The sequence below is a fragment of the Dendronephthya gigantea genome, unplaced genomic scaffold (genome assembly GCF_004324835.1).
Source record: "Dendronephthya gigantea isolate DGI-Jeju-01 unplaced genomic scaffold, DenGig_1.0 000004F, whole genome shotgun sequence".
Lineage (NCBI taxonomy): Eukaryota > Metazoa > Cnidaria > Anthozoa > Malacalcyonacea > Nephtheidae > Dendronephthya > Dendronephthya gigantea.
The window spans coordinates 530,215-547,186 of NW_021163014.1; the positions used below are offsets into that span (position 1 = coordinate 530,215).

General features: G+C 38.2%; 1 protein-coding gene across 1 annotated transcript; it reads right to left on the reverse strand.

The window, feature by feature from the left end:
* Nucleotides 1–36: 36 nt before the first annotated feature.
* Nucleotides 37–7,037, reverse strand: LOC114544382. Its single transcript, XM_028563041.1, has 11 exons — nt 6,713–7,037; nt 6,566–6,633; nt 6,068–6,118; nt 5,616–5,705; nt 5,052–5,117; nt 4,824–4,921; nt 4,678–4,741; nt 4,113–4,163; nt 3,470–3,514; nt 3,118–3,182; nt 37–2,899 (listed from the first exon to the last, which is right to left on the reverse strand). The coding sequence occupies exons 1-11, from the start codon at nt 6,729–6,731 to the stop codon at nt 37–39; spliced, it is 3,480 nt and encodes a 1,159-aa protein (XP_028418842.1). The 5' UTR covers nt 6,732–7,037.
* Nucleotides 7,038–16,972: the final 9,935 nt, after the last annotated feature.

The window sequence follows — 16,972 nt, forward strand, 5'->3', positions numbered from 1 at the left end:
TCTTATATACCAAAGTCTAGTAATTAGTGACCAGTTTTATACGTGCTTAGCTTTGCATTTGCTGCAAAACCAATTCCTTGTCTTGGGTGGTCTTTTCAGTGAAGTACATTTAATATGATACCAACACAGGCACCTTTCACATGCTACACTTTCATCTTTGCTGCTGATTGTGGTTGAACATCCAGGACATATCCACTTTGTCTTGTTCTTTTTTTCACTGACATTAAGAACAACTTTCCATGCATTGGCAACAAAATATTTCTCAATCCTATTCAAATCGACATTCTCTTTGTCACGAATCATGTCTGGAAGCTTAAGAGGATTTGTTTCGACTTCTTCTGGTGGTATTAAATCACCACTTTGGATTGCGTTGTTAGCAACTGAACAACGGACAAAGCACTCTAAAAGAATCCTGTCCTTTTCTACTGCTTTCACCTTGCAAAATGGCAGCAACCCTTTCTTTGCTTTCTTTACTTTGGGTAGCCCAATGACAGTTAATTCCGCTCCTTTGGGCCTTCCTCTCTTGAGCATTTTCGGTGGCATTTTTATGTTTTTAAGCTCTTTCTGCTTGCAATCATTTTCTTTGCTCTTTACTTGTGAAGATGTACCAGCAGTCTTAGACTTATCAGCGAGGATGGTGGGAGAAGTTTTGGCAACGTCACCTGGAACATTTGATTTGTTTTTGTTTCTACTGGCCTTCTTTTGATCACGGGGAATGGGACCAAAATCTCTTTTATCATAGGGTATGTCATGATCTTTGTTACGAAAATGTTCGTTTTGGGTTTTGGTGGGCTTTTCTTCATCAATATTTGTTGTGTCTTCAGTGTTGCTGCATCTTCCAAGACTGTCTTGTGCTTGCCAAAGGTTGAGAATTTGTTGCAGATCAGCCATTCTACTGTCAAATGTCTTCATTCCGCCTTCACTTGCCAGTGAAGCCAGGGTTCGTGCCACATTCATTGCCTTGTGGAATTTCTGGGCTTGCGTCAAAGTGGTAGATTTCTCTTTACTTTCATGAAGGACATCGACGTTGCTGATGCCGCATGTGGTTGGCACATTGGCTGCCTCAGAAGCTTTATTATAGTATTCAACGGTCCATCTGGCAGAGAGGAGGGAAGGATCAAATCGAGATAACTTAAGCGCAGTTCTGGCTTTAAGGATGTGTCTACATGGAAGTCCCATTTTCACAGGATACGTGCATTGGCAAGTGTTACCTGACACTGTTACTTCACCATAGGTACAACTCTTTATTAAAACTTTGTTCTCGGACAAAACCTGTTGTACGGTTAAACGTTTGGCAAGTTCAACTTGACGCTTAAGGTGTTTGAAAGCGTATGGTGTTAGAACTTCAGCATATGTGCGGATGTCCTCCTCACACGATTCAATTGATATGGGCTTGCGTAATGTTGCCATAATTTTCTGGTGTGTCCTTTCATTCCGCAATGTTCCAAGGAGTGCAAACATTTCTGTAAAAAATTGTAAAAGTGTTGCATAGCGAGAGCAAACACTTTTAATCTTCGCATTAGCACTCTCTAAACGATTGTTGGTTGTTTCACCAAGGTTAAAAGTTGAATCCTTAAAACAAGAAACCCATTGCTCTTTTATAGGGTGCCAATTGTCAAAGAAATAGTTTCTTACAGCTTTTGATTTGGTTTCCTTTAACAGATTTACGTTTTCTTCATAGGCTTCTTCTGTTTTGGAATAAATTATTGCGGTTAATATCTCAAGAACTCTGTCCCGTTCACCTGACGTTATCCCCATTTTCTCAACTGTTATCTCCCTTCTGAAAGTTCGAAGTGTATGATAAAGGCATATAAGTAGGGATGCGCTGGGAAAGCATTTGGCGAAGGCTTGACGTTCTGTGAAATCCTTGTCGGACATGATTACTGTAGTCCTTATCCAAGCTGGATTGTGCCTTTTAAATGCTTCCATGGCTGCTGTTATGACAGTTTCACTCTCTTCAGCAACGATTAGAAGGGCGACAATATCACTAAGGCCATTTCCATCCACTACCATCAGCACATAGAGTGGCATTCTCAAATCAAGAAGTTTGTAAGTAGCATCCACAAGCAGGAGCTCAGGAAACCTGTCGTACGCATGTTTCATGTACTGGTCTTGAAAGAAAAGAGACTTAAAATTGCTGTCTTCGTCCGTTGCTACTTCTACAACTGCGCCTTCTTTTGTCTTCAGATAATCCACGACGACGTCAAGGTCATTGCTATTTATTTTCGACTTGGTTTTGGTTTTCAAGTTTGAAATATCCTTTAATGTTACTCGCTGTCCTGTCGTGGTTTGTATTTTCTGTTGCAGCAGTTTGTTGTTAGCTTTTAGGCGCACTGCACCTTGGATTTCCTCTTTCAGTGCACCAGTGAGCTTTCGCTGACGAGGTAGATGTTTGTACAGTTCTTCTGACAGAGAATGGTTGTGATCCATGGTCATTTTCATAACTTCTAACGCTTTTCCGTCCGTGGACAAAACAATATAAACTTCGAACTGACATCCTTGTTTAAAGGTTTTAGTATCACGCTTTCTGTCGTCTCTATTCTCTGCTTTTCTTCCTCCAAATTTGCAGCTTAATTTCAGGGAGTAGTACTGGAGGCTCAACTCAGCATTTGCTACTCGTTTGGGGACTCGCTTCTGTGCAGATACAAGGGTTCTGACATCTCGTTTCCACAGCTCGCAAAAGTGAATATCCTCATATTTGGCTTTGGCCTCATTAAAGTCATTTACAGTATAGAACTTTCTACCAACGTAAAATATGTCATTACTAGCATCTTGATCTACTTCTTCTTTAATCGAGAGGATGTCACCTGTTTCACTTAAGGGGGAGGATTTAACTACATCATCTGGCAACACTATCGCAGTCTGTTCTGGTGATGTTACAGATGGTCGCTCTAATGCGCTAAATGTGAAGACATATGAAAATAGTTAAAGTATTGAATTCAATGATTGCACACTAAACATCTCAGGAGAGGATAGAATGGATTATGATGAATAACATGCTTAGAAAACTTTAATACTTGAGTGGTAGCAGGCAACATGGCAACATTGTGACGACTAATCAACTGTACACTACACTACTGTATAAATTATACTGTGACAAAACTGGCAGATCATTACCATGCTTTAATTTCTTTGTTTCTTATTTCATTCACCATATCCAATCGAATTTTTGCTATATCTTTCTATAAATGCAAATATGTATAACAGCTATGGTGCTTAATGAATTACTTTACATACTGTTAAATTAATAAGCACATATACTGCACATAATAAACAAACACACAGCAGCTATGCAGGACTATGATGGTTGTGTATACGTAAAAGTTTAGGAGACCAATTACTGCAGGACCAAAACTCAAAACTAAGAAACCGACACATTGCCATCACAGATATACTACACCATGTAACTAACAAACTAAAAATCCAAAGGCAAGGATACAAGGCAAAGGTAGTTAATTAAATGCAATACCTGGTTGAATGAGAATGGCTGTTGAAATACCAAATGCTTCATGTACTAGTTGAAGAAATAGAAAACATTATGGTTAAAAATATTATTGCCCTCAAGCTTGCCCAGCAAATAATATTTGACAAAGGCATATCAAAATTGTATTGAGCAACGTTAAAACGAAACGTTACTTGAATAAAATTTTATTAAATTATTATGCCTCTTTGTAGTATTATTTGCTGGCCAATAATATTTTTTACTAGAATTTATTTTCTGCCTGATGTTTTTATTGCTAAGGGACCGGTCATTAAATATGGTAGGTGGGGGGGGGGGTGGAGGAGAAACCCAACATTTTGACACAAAAAAACCAAAAGTTGTATACTTTTTCAAGACCTCCCCATATTTATCTTATATTTTTGAAGACCCCCCTCTCGATCCTTGGTCCTCTTGAAAATTTAGTTTTGTAGTAAACATGCAGTATGGCCAGCCATACTGCATTCTTACTACAAAACTGAATTTAAATTTTCAAGAGGACATCCATCTATTTCTTATAGCTATTTCTTATAGACATTTCTTATAGTTTAAAAAGACATACCAGGTTTAATGATCATAGCATTTTAATACTGATTGCCTATCATAATTGTTTTGCATATTACAGTATACCTACCTGACACAGAAATACTCCACAGTCAATGTAGTTGTCTTGTTTCGGAATATCCTAATAAATTGTGTCAATGAACAAAATAATATTTAATTAACATAAACTGCCTCCGTTTCTAATCACCAGTCAGCAACATTTAATTATAACATAAAGTTAGCCTGCTCACAGCAACCAGGTATCTCTGTCACTTAGAAATTCAAGACCCAATGTTTCATCCAAGTCTAGTGTCGGGGGTTATCTGAAGTAACAACTTTAAGGATCTTTATGAATACAGTGACATCATTGACCAACAAGGTGAAGATACTCTAGCAGCCAATAACAATAGCTACTACCTGTTCTAATCATAGCATTTTGGTTGCAAAATAATAATTTTATGTTACTATAAATTTTATGTTACTATATGTGGCCGAGGGTCAATTAAATCATCCAAAGCTGACTAATACCACTTTTTAACAATGAACATATATCAGTGCATGATCTGTCTTGCTCGCTGTTATGCTACAGTGATCTGTCTTAATTGCCTTCCAACGTACTGCTATATGCTATGCACATATGACAGCTAGTAACTTACTTTTGCAGTCCCAAAACTCCAAGACTCTGAATTATGTTCAGGGTATAGGTGAGTAACAAGTTTTCTAAAAATAAATGTGTATTTAGACAAAGTACATAATTAACAGGACTGCATTTATACTCATTACTTCTGAATTGACGTATTACCTTATTAATTTTAAATGATCCACAACATAGTCAGGTATGCAATCTGTACCACCCAAGGAGTCATAGTAGGTGACAACTTTATTTCTTTTGTCCACCACCTTTGGTTAGATACAAAATTACTTAATTACATGTACATGTGAGCTAAAATATACTATACAATATGTCATATGTAGTACACTAATAAAGTAGTCTACTCTGCTAGTCCATGCATGCACATGTCATACATACACATAGTGTCCAGTGTTTATCTTCATTGATAGGGAACATGAGCAAGTCACTTAGAACTGAACTATCCTAAAAAATACAAATAAATTATTTTTTATCATATGTAATTAACAGTTGACTATCTAGCAATATCTTGTTATTTCTCAACATAATTATAGTGTTGCAACATAAATAATGCATACAATTTAGAGCAGTACTACTTAATTGATCGAGGTATTGTCAGTCACTTTTAAAAACAGAAAAAATGTAATTAACACATGATTGTTTTATTATTTTGTTTATTGTTTTACCACCTACAGAGATGCACCATTCCTTTTTAGACTTTCGGACTAGGCAAGTTAAACAGTATAGCTTAATCCCCTACTACTTTAAAAAAAGGGGTAAGCATTTTCCACACAAATACAAAAATATAAAAAATTTGCCAACATCACAGGGCTATATATTTTCTGTATTTTACATGTTTTTTTCTGCTGTACTGTTAACTTTCGAAATTCAAAAGAGGAATGGCGCATTGATATTATTAATAATATAGCCTGCAAGCAGGCTCTCCAGTTGCTACAGGTGTACCTTGTCCATCCATCTAGCAAATGAATTGGAAAATTCCTCTTTTTTAAACTTTGTGAAACAGAAGCTGTTTTTAATTGTGATTGATACATTCTGTAAGAGACAATATACATATATATACCAATAATTAATTAATCAATCAATTATAACATTAACATATACAGTAAACCTAGCAATGCTCACCTATTCTAATTATTATCAGAGAACATGCAATGGAATATATGATCAAGACACATATAAAATTCATAACACATGTACACTATTGTGTAGTAATACCATACAGTGCAATATCATGGGACACCATGGTTGCCTTGAATGTATGCATGGTTTTGCAATTGGCCATGTATTCCTCAACAGCTTATAGTATAATAGTGTGTTTAGACATAGCATCCTTGATTAATTGATTATGAAGTGCATGCATGTATGTAGCATAACATAATGAATCATATACATACAGGCATCTTCTGTGCGCATTCTTGTAGAAGATTTCCATAGAAATTTATTATCTAGAAAGGAACCAAACAATTAATGATTATAAATTAGTAACCTCTAAGAAAAGCTTGCCTTATCCTTAAGCTGCAAAACTCTCCCTTAAATGAGTGTAAGTTCATCTGTTGGACAGAGTATAAATACCATACAGTAAACTAGTAATGTGGCAATGCATTGTAGTAATCAACAGTGGGTCAAAGTACGGCCCACCATAGAACTCTGCACCGTAATGGGAAGCACCAACAAGAACAGAATGATACAATACTGTAGGGATGGTACTGGCTGGATTATACAAAGCGGATTTAATTCCTTAGGGGTATATTTAGTCAGTTGGGGAGGGGGGGGGGGGGCTAGCAAATGTGTGGATGACCATTCGATGACCACTTGCACTATGGTTAGCTTTGCCATTGGGATTTGGGAAACAGTAGCCATACGCCAAATGGATTGTATAAAGCTTGTCTTACCTCGTCATTGAGCCACTGATTATTAGATACCTGTACTAGGCTTAGGTTGATATTTGCTGCGATCTCTTCTGAACAAATAGTTTAAAATTTAGTAAATAAAGTAAATATTTGAGTTTGAGCAAGATTTCTAAGTGTATTCCAATTTACCTTTACTGTTTTCAGCCATATGGATACAATCTTGGAAATTTGTATTACAAATTGACTTGTTGAATATTCCAACTTCCCGCCATCTGTATATACCGCGTAGGCGCGCAATAGCGTGTCTTTTTCGCGCGTCGCGCACGTTTTTGTTCCCAGGTTATTAGGGGCCAGACAGCGCTTTTGCAATAATACATATAAACAAAAGCTTCTGAGTAGTGGTTTTACTGGTTTATACGAGTCGCAAATATCTTGTACTCGAAACCATTTTCTTCAAACAGAGAATAACAAGTAAAAAAAGGGGAAAATATTCGGATTCCTCATGTATGACGGCTCAATTACTGCAAATTATTTATAAAACAACACGATATATATACAATGGCATTTAATAAACTTTATTCGTGCGAAAATACGAATTCTTGGCATTTTGTATTAGGATACTCGTGTAGACAATACGTGGATACTGCAGATTAGATAACTGCCGGCCGTTTAGTATTTCAAGCTGACTTCAAGCAACAATATGGCCGGCTGCCGGTTATTTAGGCTTGACAAGTAAAAACTATACAGCCGGCTGCCGGCTGTCTAGCCACTTCGAATAAATAACACACATTTGTTTGTTTGGCGATTTGGCCGTTTGAGCGAACGTGGACCTCCGTACTCGATCAAATTCAATTCAATTCAACTTACCAAGATATTTCTGAGATAATATCATAGCCAATTGTCTTGATATTTCCTTATGTGAGTCTGTTGCTGTTCAGCATATTTAGAAGTACCAAAATAGTTAAGAAAATACGCTCAAAACGTCTTCAACACGGCAGTATGAAATACGATTCAAAAGAGTTTTCAAACGACGCGCTCAAAATTTGCATACAGGCGCTGATCACGTGTTATATTTTGTTCCTTATATGGACATACATATCAGGCGATTGCGAAATAAATACTTTGTAGCAATCAATACATAGGCAGTCCGAAAATATAGCACGGAATAACATAGTTTGATGAAATGAAAAGGACAATGCATCACTATCGATGTACCATTTGTCTAGTATTCGTCTCTATTGTTTTTTTTGTATCATAGGAACAAGCCGAATTTCCATGTCGTCAGATCACTCAGATGAATAGTTGTGCGAAAACGAACAGGAATTTCTTGTTCCAAAACATTGATTCGAAAATACGGACTTATTTTCCAATAACTTAAATAACCGCTCTTTCCCTATCCATTCTGTCTGAAGATGACTTTGTAATAAAGTCGAAAATTCTCTACCGCCATTTAGTGTAATTTTGACACCCCATACTTTAACTCTCAATCTGGCGTAATTTTAGCACTTTCCGTCTGCAAAATAGGTGCTATTTCAGCACCTTGCAAAGGTGCTGAAATTATAAGGTGTCATATTGGCACTTTTAGCGTAATGTCAGATTTGGTGGTGTTAAATTAGCACCGAAATTGGTGTCAAAATAGCACTTTCTATTTAACACCACTGCAATGTGTTGATTTGGCACCTACGCTGGTGTTATTCTAGCACCTCAAAATTAACAGTGTAGAGCATCGGACTAGTATACCGAAGGCCGCGGGTTCAAATCCTGCCGTGGTCAAGTAGAATTTTCTGCTTACCATGGCGGGCTGCCACTCGGTGTCATCCTACTACAAATCATTCCCTTTCCCGAGTACCATCCTCATCCTAATTAATCCACCTTTGAGCTGATAAGCTCATGATATCGAAGAAACTAGTATTGTTTCGAAATATCAAAAACCCGCAGTTGGCCATGTAGCTCAGTTGGTAGAGCATCGGACTAGTATACCGAAGGCCGCGGGTTCAAATCCTGCCGTGGTCAAGTAGAATTTTCTGCTTGCCATGGCGGGCTGCCACTCGGTGTCATCCTAATACAAATCATTCCCTTTCCCGAGTACCATCCTCATCCTAATTAATCCACCTTTGAGCTGATAAGCTCATGATATCGAAGAAACTAGTATTGTTTCGAAATATCAAAAACCCGCAGTTGGCCATGTAGCTCAGTTGGTAGAGCATCGGACTAGTATACCGAAGGCCGCGGGTTCAAATCCTGCCGTGGTCAAGTAGAATTTTCTGCTTGCCATGGCGGGCTGCCACTCGGTGTCATCCTACTACAAATCATTCCCTTTCCCGAGTACCATCCTCATCCTATAGTCATTCCCTTTATAATCATTCCCTTTCCCGAGTACCATCCTCATCCTATATATATACATATATATATATATATATATATATATATATATATATATATATATATATATATATATGTACCTTTTTGACAACGACAGTATATATATATATATATACATATACAGTATATATATACTGTCGTTGTCAAAAAGGTTGTCCTGAGCAAGTATATGTATATATCGATCACGTGACATTATTATGCATCAACACGCGTGGGATTGTACAAGCGTGTAATTGCGAGTTCGTGTATAGCAAGGTGAACGATTAAAAATGCCAAGACCATATTCGGATGATTTAAGGTGGAGAATGGTTTATCAACGACTGTTCTAAGAAAGAATCATCGAAGAAATTGCAGCACAGCTATTTGTTTGTTCAAAAACCGTCTATCGTACTCTCAGCACCTTTTGGAACACGGGTGATGTGAAGCCTTGCCGTATGGGTCGCCCAACAGCGAGCGTATCTTTATTCCCGCGAACAGCGAGCGTATCTTTACTGCGAACGCCGCAAATACAGTTAAATGAGATAGCAAGCTTTGTCATTAATGCTACTGGCTCTGCATTTGGCCCGGAGACACTGTGCCGAGCTCTCTTTAGGCTTGGAATAACACGCAAAAAGGTACGAACATTATGACATTATTTAAGTTGGAATATATACTTAATACCGCACGCTGGAAATCATATAACTATATTAATAAGACGCAAGCCATTCCACCTTTCTCCAATTTATTACAAGATTCTAGTTGTTCTTTATCAACTCTTTAAGCCAGATTTTCTTTTTCAGATACAGAGAATTGCCCTTCAGCGAAGAAACGATATTGGGCTACAATTCATGGCCGAAATCAGCCTTTGACCCAAACCTGCTCGTTTTCCTCGATGAAACAGGCATTGTATGTACTAAATAATACCTTACTGTAACTGGATTGCACAAACTAGTAGATCTTTTATTTATTTGGTGGTTCTACGTTTTAAGGATAAACGAATTGCTCGGCAATATGGATATAGTGCTCGTGGGATACCGCCTGTTGTGAGCGACTATAGCTATGCACGGTGGACACCGCGCTATTCCATTATTTCGGCAAAATCGTGTGATGGACTTCTTGCGAACTGTTTGTTAAAGAATCCTGAAGAAAGATTTGAAACACGCTCCTTTATCCATTTTTTTGATGAACAGCTTTTACCAGCTATGAATCGATTTGATGGGGAAAACCCGGATCCGTTCTCGTTATGGTTGAGATTTGAATATAATTAATGCAAATTCGCTGTTCTAACATATGTCTCAAGGGATGACTGAATTTGTGATAATGTTTTGATCTATTAATGTCTGTTTAAACAAAACTTGTTGATGCACAAAGATGCAACTGCTAAAACTAGTAATATATGCATATTTGTTAACAGATAACCACCCAACACATCATGTACAAGAAGTTGTAGAACGAGTGTACGACAGTCCTGATTTGAATCCTATTGAAGAGGTTTACATATAGCTTGCTATCTCATTCAACTATATTTGCGACGTTCGCAGTAAAACAGCCCATGATAATATATTCTTCGTGTGGGAATTAAGATACGCTCGCTGTTGGGCGACCCATACGGCAAGGCGTTACATCACCCGTGTTCCAAAAGGTGCTGAGAGTACGATAGACGGTTTTTGAACAAACAAATAGCTGTGCTGCAATTTCGTCGATGATTCTTTCGTAGAACAGTCGTTGATAAACCATTCTCCACCTTAAATCATCGAAATATGGTCTTGGCATTTTTTAATCGTTCACCTTGCTATACTCGAACTCGCAATTACACGCTTGTACAATCCCACGCGTGTTGATGCATAATAATGTCACGTGATCGATATATACATATACTTGCTCAGGACAACCTTTTTGACAACGACAGTATATATATATATATATATATATATATATATATATATATATATATATATATATATATATATATATATATATACATATCCACTTTTAAGATCTATAAATATAAAGGCGGTACAAATTGTTCGAATAATGCAAGCCATCACGGACGAAGTTGACCAGACAAACAAACAAGCAAACGTAATTCCCAGTAGCAATCATGGTAGAGTCTTTGGCTTATGATATGGTCGCTCCTATTGAAGAGATAGTAGATTTTACACCGACGGAACAAGTGAAACAGGCACACTCGATGGTATTCTATTCATATTCTATAGTTTTAGACCTAGCTTGTCCTCAGGTATCGGCCCGGTTTGGCTAAGTTTTGGTGCGTATAGTGTACGTTTTAGACCTGTGAAAACGCTTAAGCAGGTTCAGAGGTACACAGGCAACGTAGGCTGGAAATATCTTCCCGGGTCGAACTTACGTACCCAAGCGCTGTCACTGGTCGTTTCGGCCGAAAAGACCTCGTGCTTTTTATGTATAACATGCGGAACGTTGTTTTTTCAGCCGCGTGAAATCCAATCTTATGACGTTCAACCTGCCTTTATTAAAGAAGGAACACAACTCGATGGCAAATGGTTGGTTTCTTACAAACTGCCTACAAAGGTAAATATATTATAAATATCTATATAATATACCTAATTATATATATATAATCAAACAAACGGATTAAATCTTCACACTTTCCATACGTTTGTCGTAAAGGCCAAACGTAAGGTGCCTATTAGCAGGCGATGTTCACAGACCCTTAAAACACCCCTTTGAAAAAGATCTATATAAGACCTGATTTTATTCATCAATGACTATTGGAAATGGAGAAAAGAATATATACCTTTACAGTTTTCCCCATCCGTTACTGCCGCCTTGGAGAAACAGGAACTCATTGGTAACCTGCGCGATGAGCTCAATCGTGATGTCTGCTCCACCATTCAAATACATACGATGATCCTAAGAAAACGGAACGTAAACACGTAGCGTTTCTAATCATATAAAAATATCCGTTTTTAGCAAAAAAACTTGGGTTTGGAACAGTAAGTTTACAAGCTTATCTCTTGTACCTATAATACGGTAGTTATAGTTAGCACCCTAGCTCAGTTCGTAATGCTCACAGTCCTGAATAAATCCTCTACATATCCTACCCTCCTTCAAAAACCGTCGCGTATTTTTGTGAAGTACAGTATAAAAATAAATGACTCTTTAACGGAAGATACCTAATGACCTGTAATATATATATTAGAATAATTTTATTGCAGGCTTCATGAGAACAAGCGATCAAAAATAGATTTAAAAACCAACGAAGAACGAAGCGAAGTATATATAGGAGTACTGTGACTCTCGAAGGGGTAAATATACGTAATGCACTTACATAAAATCGCCATGTTCCGTGAGCTCTTGTTCGAAACGTGATCTTGTTTTCCTTCTTTTTTATCCTAAATGAAATTTCACTATACTTCGGTTTTAGCATCACTCACATTCACACTTGCTGCTCACTTAATTCAAATAGGAAAGTGACTCCAAACGAATGGTCGCATCGTCAAACCTGTCGGTGTTCTAAGCAACTGAAGGCGAGACAGCAGAAACCTGCAAGGAACAGGTGGAGCGATAAAGAAGGAGATGGCCAAAAGTCGAAACAAAAGCATAGACCTGATTAAAGAATTAATGGAGGTCACTTTCCCTTCCAGGAGGCACGAAACCCTTCGTACGTCTAAAACCCTGGAGAACGTCTTGGCAGAGTATCCGGCACTGACACTTGTGTCCGAGGTAAACTAACTATTTTCAGTTTTGTCATTTTGAATTCATTTAGCATCATTGTGGTACCATCGCTGGTGATGCTTATATGCAAAAGTAAAAATTCCATTGGAGTGTTTTTGCCTAGTCTAAAAACCCTATAACGAACTATGTTACTCACCACTAGTCTTGTTACCTTTATATGTAGCATTCAAGCTCCGATTTTTGTTGCAAGTGGTTAAAGTCTATGATGTAGATATTCTTGTTTTTACTTCAGCTGAAAGCAGAGTTTGACAGGATGATGCGGATGACTGGAACAACAAAAAAAATGGTCAACACGTTCAAAACTGAAATCCAGGCAAAGTTGCTCAACCTATTTGAAAAGAAAAAGTTTATTTCCGGGGTGAAAAAAATTAACAATGAAATGGTTTAAACTTTCTCACCATCCCTCATATGTCTTTTTGCATTGAACACATATTTATGCATCAAATGTGGTATAACAACTGCCTAAATGGACCAAAGAACACTTCTTGACGTTTTGACCCAAGGGGATTTGTCAGGAGAGTTGAAAACAAATAAGGAAGAACACATGGTTTGTATAGGGGCACAAATTTATGCATCCTGTTTTGTTCCGTTATAATATATAATACCCTACTAATACCCTAATACCCTAATATTCTAATACCCTAATTTGTACTAATAAATCAATGCCTTAAGATAACTTACTTTTTTGTAGACATTGAAGAGGATGGATCAGTCTTGTTGCTTCAACTATTCTTGAAAGAGAGAATTGGAAGCACAGAATCTGTTGTCAAAATATGTTCGGTAAGTTACATATAAGCTGTTTTCCATTATACAGTGGGCCTTCTAAAATTTTGCTTAAAATCAGTAGCGTAGCCAGCCTGTCGATTTGTCCCGCTATGCTAATATTTTTATGTTCACTGACTGTGAAAACAATAGATTTCTAAAGACGTGAATAATTATAATAACTCGAAATTTACATAGTGGGACAAAATCGTCAGGCTGGCTACGCCACTGCTTAAAATGCTTTCAGCCTTTGTAGCTTTATCACAGCATAATACCATTTCAAATAGGTTAGAACACAGGTTTTGAATTAAGTTTCAAGTACTCATAATCTAAGTATATTTAGGAATTTACACTTGGAAATTTTGCTGCAACCTTATGTGTGACAGAGTGGATAAGTCATGATTGTTCAGATAAGAGAAGTGCGCAAGGGCAGGCAAGTTCTAGCCTTAGACTTGGCAACTTAATTGGTATCATGTTGTTGTTGTCTCAACCTCTAAAGTGTTTTACTCCACGTAAATGAAATGGCATCAAGCGCAAACTCAACAGGTTATGGGCCCAGAAAGTGGCAGCTATTTAACGGAGATGAAAATAAATATGAACTGTGGGAGGGGATGTTTCTGGCGCAAATGAGACTCCAGAAACTACACGATGTGTTTGTGCCTGGCACAGAAGACGAAGTCACCACCTCGAAGAAAGCTGATGTGTTTGCCGAGCTGGTGCGATGTCTAGATGACCGAAGCACTAAGCGTACTGAGGTAACATTACCAAGGGAAAGGTAAACCGCGTGTCCTTGCGTTGTATAACGAACTAACTACCCTGAAGAAGCTGGACGGGGAGAGTATAACTGATTATGTAATACGAGCTGAAACTGCAGTGACGGCGTTGAGAAATGCGGAAGAGACGATAAGCGATGCGTTACTGATAGCTATTGTCCTAAAAGGACTGCCGAGCACATACCATACGTTTTCAACAATCGTAATCCAACAAGAGAGGGAAATGACGTTCCGAGAGTTGAAAACCGCGTTGCGCAGTTTTAAAGTGCCTATATCACTCGTGGAATCTTTATGCATTTGAAAAGAATGTAAAAAGTTAGTTAATATATTAAAAAAGTTTTTTGATTTAGTGCAATAATTTGAAGATACTAGCCTTTAAACTACCTGCAGCTCCTGAGTCCCAGGCTCCTGTAAACAATGGGCAGTTTCAAATTAGATAGCCGTGTTTAAACCCAGGAGGTTGGGACTCAAAAACCGCAGGTAGTTTAGAGGCTTCTATCTTCGAAATTATTGCACTAAATCAAAAAACTTTTTTATATTAACTAACTTTTTACGTTCTTTTCAAATGCATAAAGATCCCACGAGTGATATAGGCACTTTAAGAAAAAGGAGAAAAGCCGCGATCGTCGAAACGAAGATAACATAATGGCAATAAGGAGTGGTGAAAAGTTTGAGGGAAATTGTTTCAAGTGTGGCAAAAAGGGACATAAGAAAGCCGACTGTCGGTCGAAAACGGGAAAGTGGTGCGACCGATGTAATAGCAGATCACATGAGTTTAAAGAATGCCGAGCGAAATCACAAACGATTGAGTCAGCGAAGAAGGTCGAAGAGGACAAAACTGAACATTCATCTACGCGTTAAAGTTATTGATTCTAGCAATTATAGCGTGCATGAGGGTAAGAATCTTTATAGTGATAATTTCTTAGTTGATACCAGTGCTACTATAGCCGTGCCTAATTACAGATAAATCGAAATTTATAGTATTTGATAAGGATTTCAATACGCATTCACATGTTAATTGAGCTCGCTGACGGAAGCAAAGGAAATGTAGTGGCAGGTAAGGGCGTTGCGAAAGTCAAACTAAATGACGTAAACGGAAAGCCACATCATGTTATACTTAAGAATGCGTTACACGTCCCAACATGTAAGCAAGATATTTTTTCACTTAATGCGACACTACAAGAAGGCGGCAGGGTAAGGTTGTATTAGCATTCGAAGCAGTTTTGCAGTGCCAGCGGCGCAATCTTTGATATTGAGCAAATAGGGCGCCTGTATTACTTAAATAGCATATCATCTACCAATGGCGCATACACGCTCGCGGAGTGGCACAGAATCTTAGGCCATTCTAATCTCAGTGATTTTCGCAAGCTAGAGGAGGTTGTTGTAGGTATGAAGATATCCAACTATGACGAGGAAGAATGCAAAGTCTTTACTCAGGGAAAGATGAAGCAGCACAGAAATAGAGAGCCAGATAAAAGAGCTAGAGAACCTTTAGCTTTAGTCCACTCTGATCTAGCGGGGCCAATTACTCCAGTTCCAAGGGAAGGTTTCAAGTACGCTTTATCCTTCGTGGATGACTATATACGGGAGTTATAATGATTTATTTCCTCAAACAGAAATCAGACATTGTATAAGCAACAAAACAGTTTTTAGCAGATGTGGCCCCCATTGGTAATGTTAAATGTATGCAAACTGATAGCGGTGGGGAGTATGTTGCGAAAGAGTTTAGGTCCCTACTTCGTGAGAATAAGATCACGCATAAAACCTGCGCTCCGTATTCACCTCACCAGAATGGTACAGCGGAAAGAGCCTGGCTTAGTATATTCAACATGGCCAGATGTTTGCTTTTGGATTCCAGCTTGCCCAAGGCGTTGTGGACCTACGCAGTCATGGCGTCAGCATATATATCCGCAATAGGTGTTAGGGGAACCGAGAAGTCGAGAAGGGATATTTGTGTAATACGATAAAAGAAGCCCAGTTAACTTAGTATTTTTCCGGGAGACAAACAGCATTGAGCAGGTTAAGTGCGTTAATTCTTTAAATGAGAAAAATTTTGTAGATGATGACGAGGTCGATTGTAGCCCCGTTTACACTACACTCGGTTTATTGCACGGCACGGCTAAAATTGGTACCCGTATCCAATTTTATTAGTGTTCAGCTACCAAAACAAAGGCCAAGCACAGATGAAATCGGTACGGGTATCCATTTTAGCCGTGCCGTGCCAATAAATCGAGTGTGGTGTGACAGGGCTTGTGTTCCAAACACATTACCCATTGAAGATCAAAATCAAACCCCCGCTGTAGATGAGCAAACTGCAGAATCCTCCGAGATGCATGAAGACACGAGGTGGTACCCAACTAGGGATAGGCACAAGCCTACCACGTTGGTCATATTCGGCAAATTTTCTCCCGGTAAAGAGGGCTCAGTTTTTCAGCGGTCTTCGCATAAAAAATTAAAAGCTTTTCGTTTTACGCCTTGCTCTCAATTTTATGTAAGTTGTCCGCTGACAATATGAGCCTGCACGAGTGGGAGAAACTTAGCTAAGTTGGACAAGCGTGTACATACCTACAGTAAATGAATATGTTGTCGAAAATTTAGTAGACAAATGTAAAGATATTCCTATATTTTAAAGCGTGTTTCTTGTTTACAAAATTAGCGTGTTCTCCAATGTACGTCACTTCCGGTGAAAAAGGGCAACTAGTTCCCACTCACAGCACCTCACGGTCAAACACGAAAAAAGCCAACTTTGAGGCCCGAAAAGTACATGAAGATCAAATTTTCGACTTATCAAATATATTGCAAATGTTCTTAAAATCGTCTAATCTATCTAAGTAGGTTA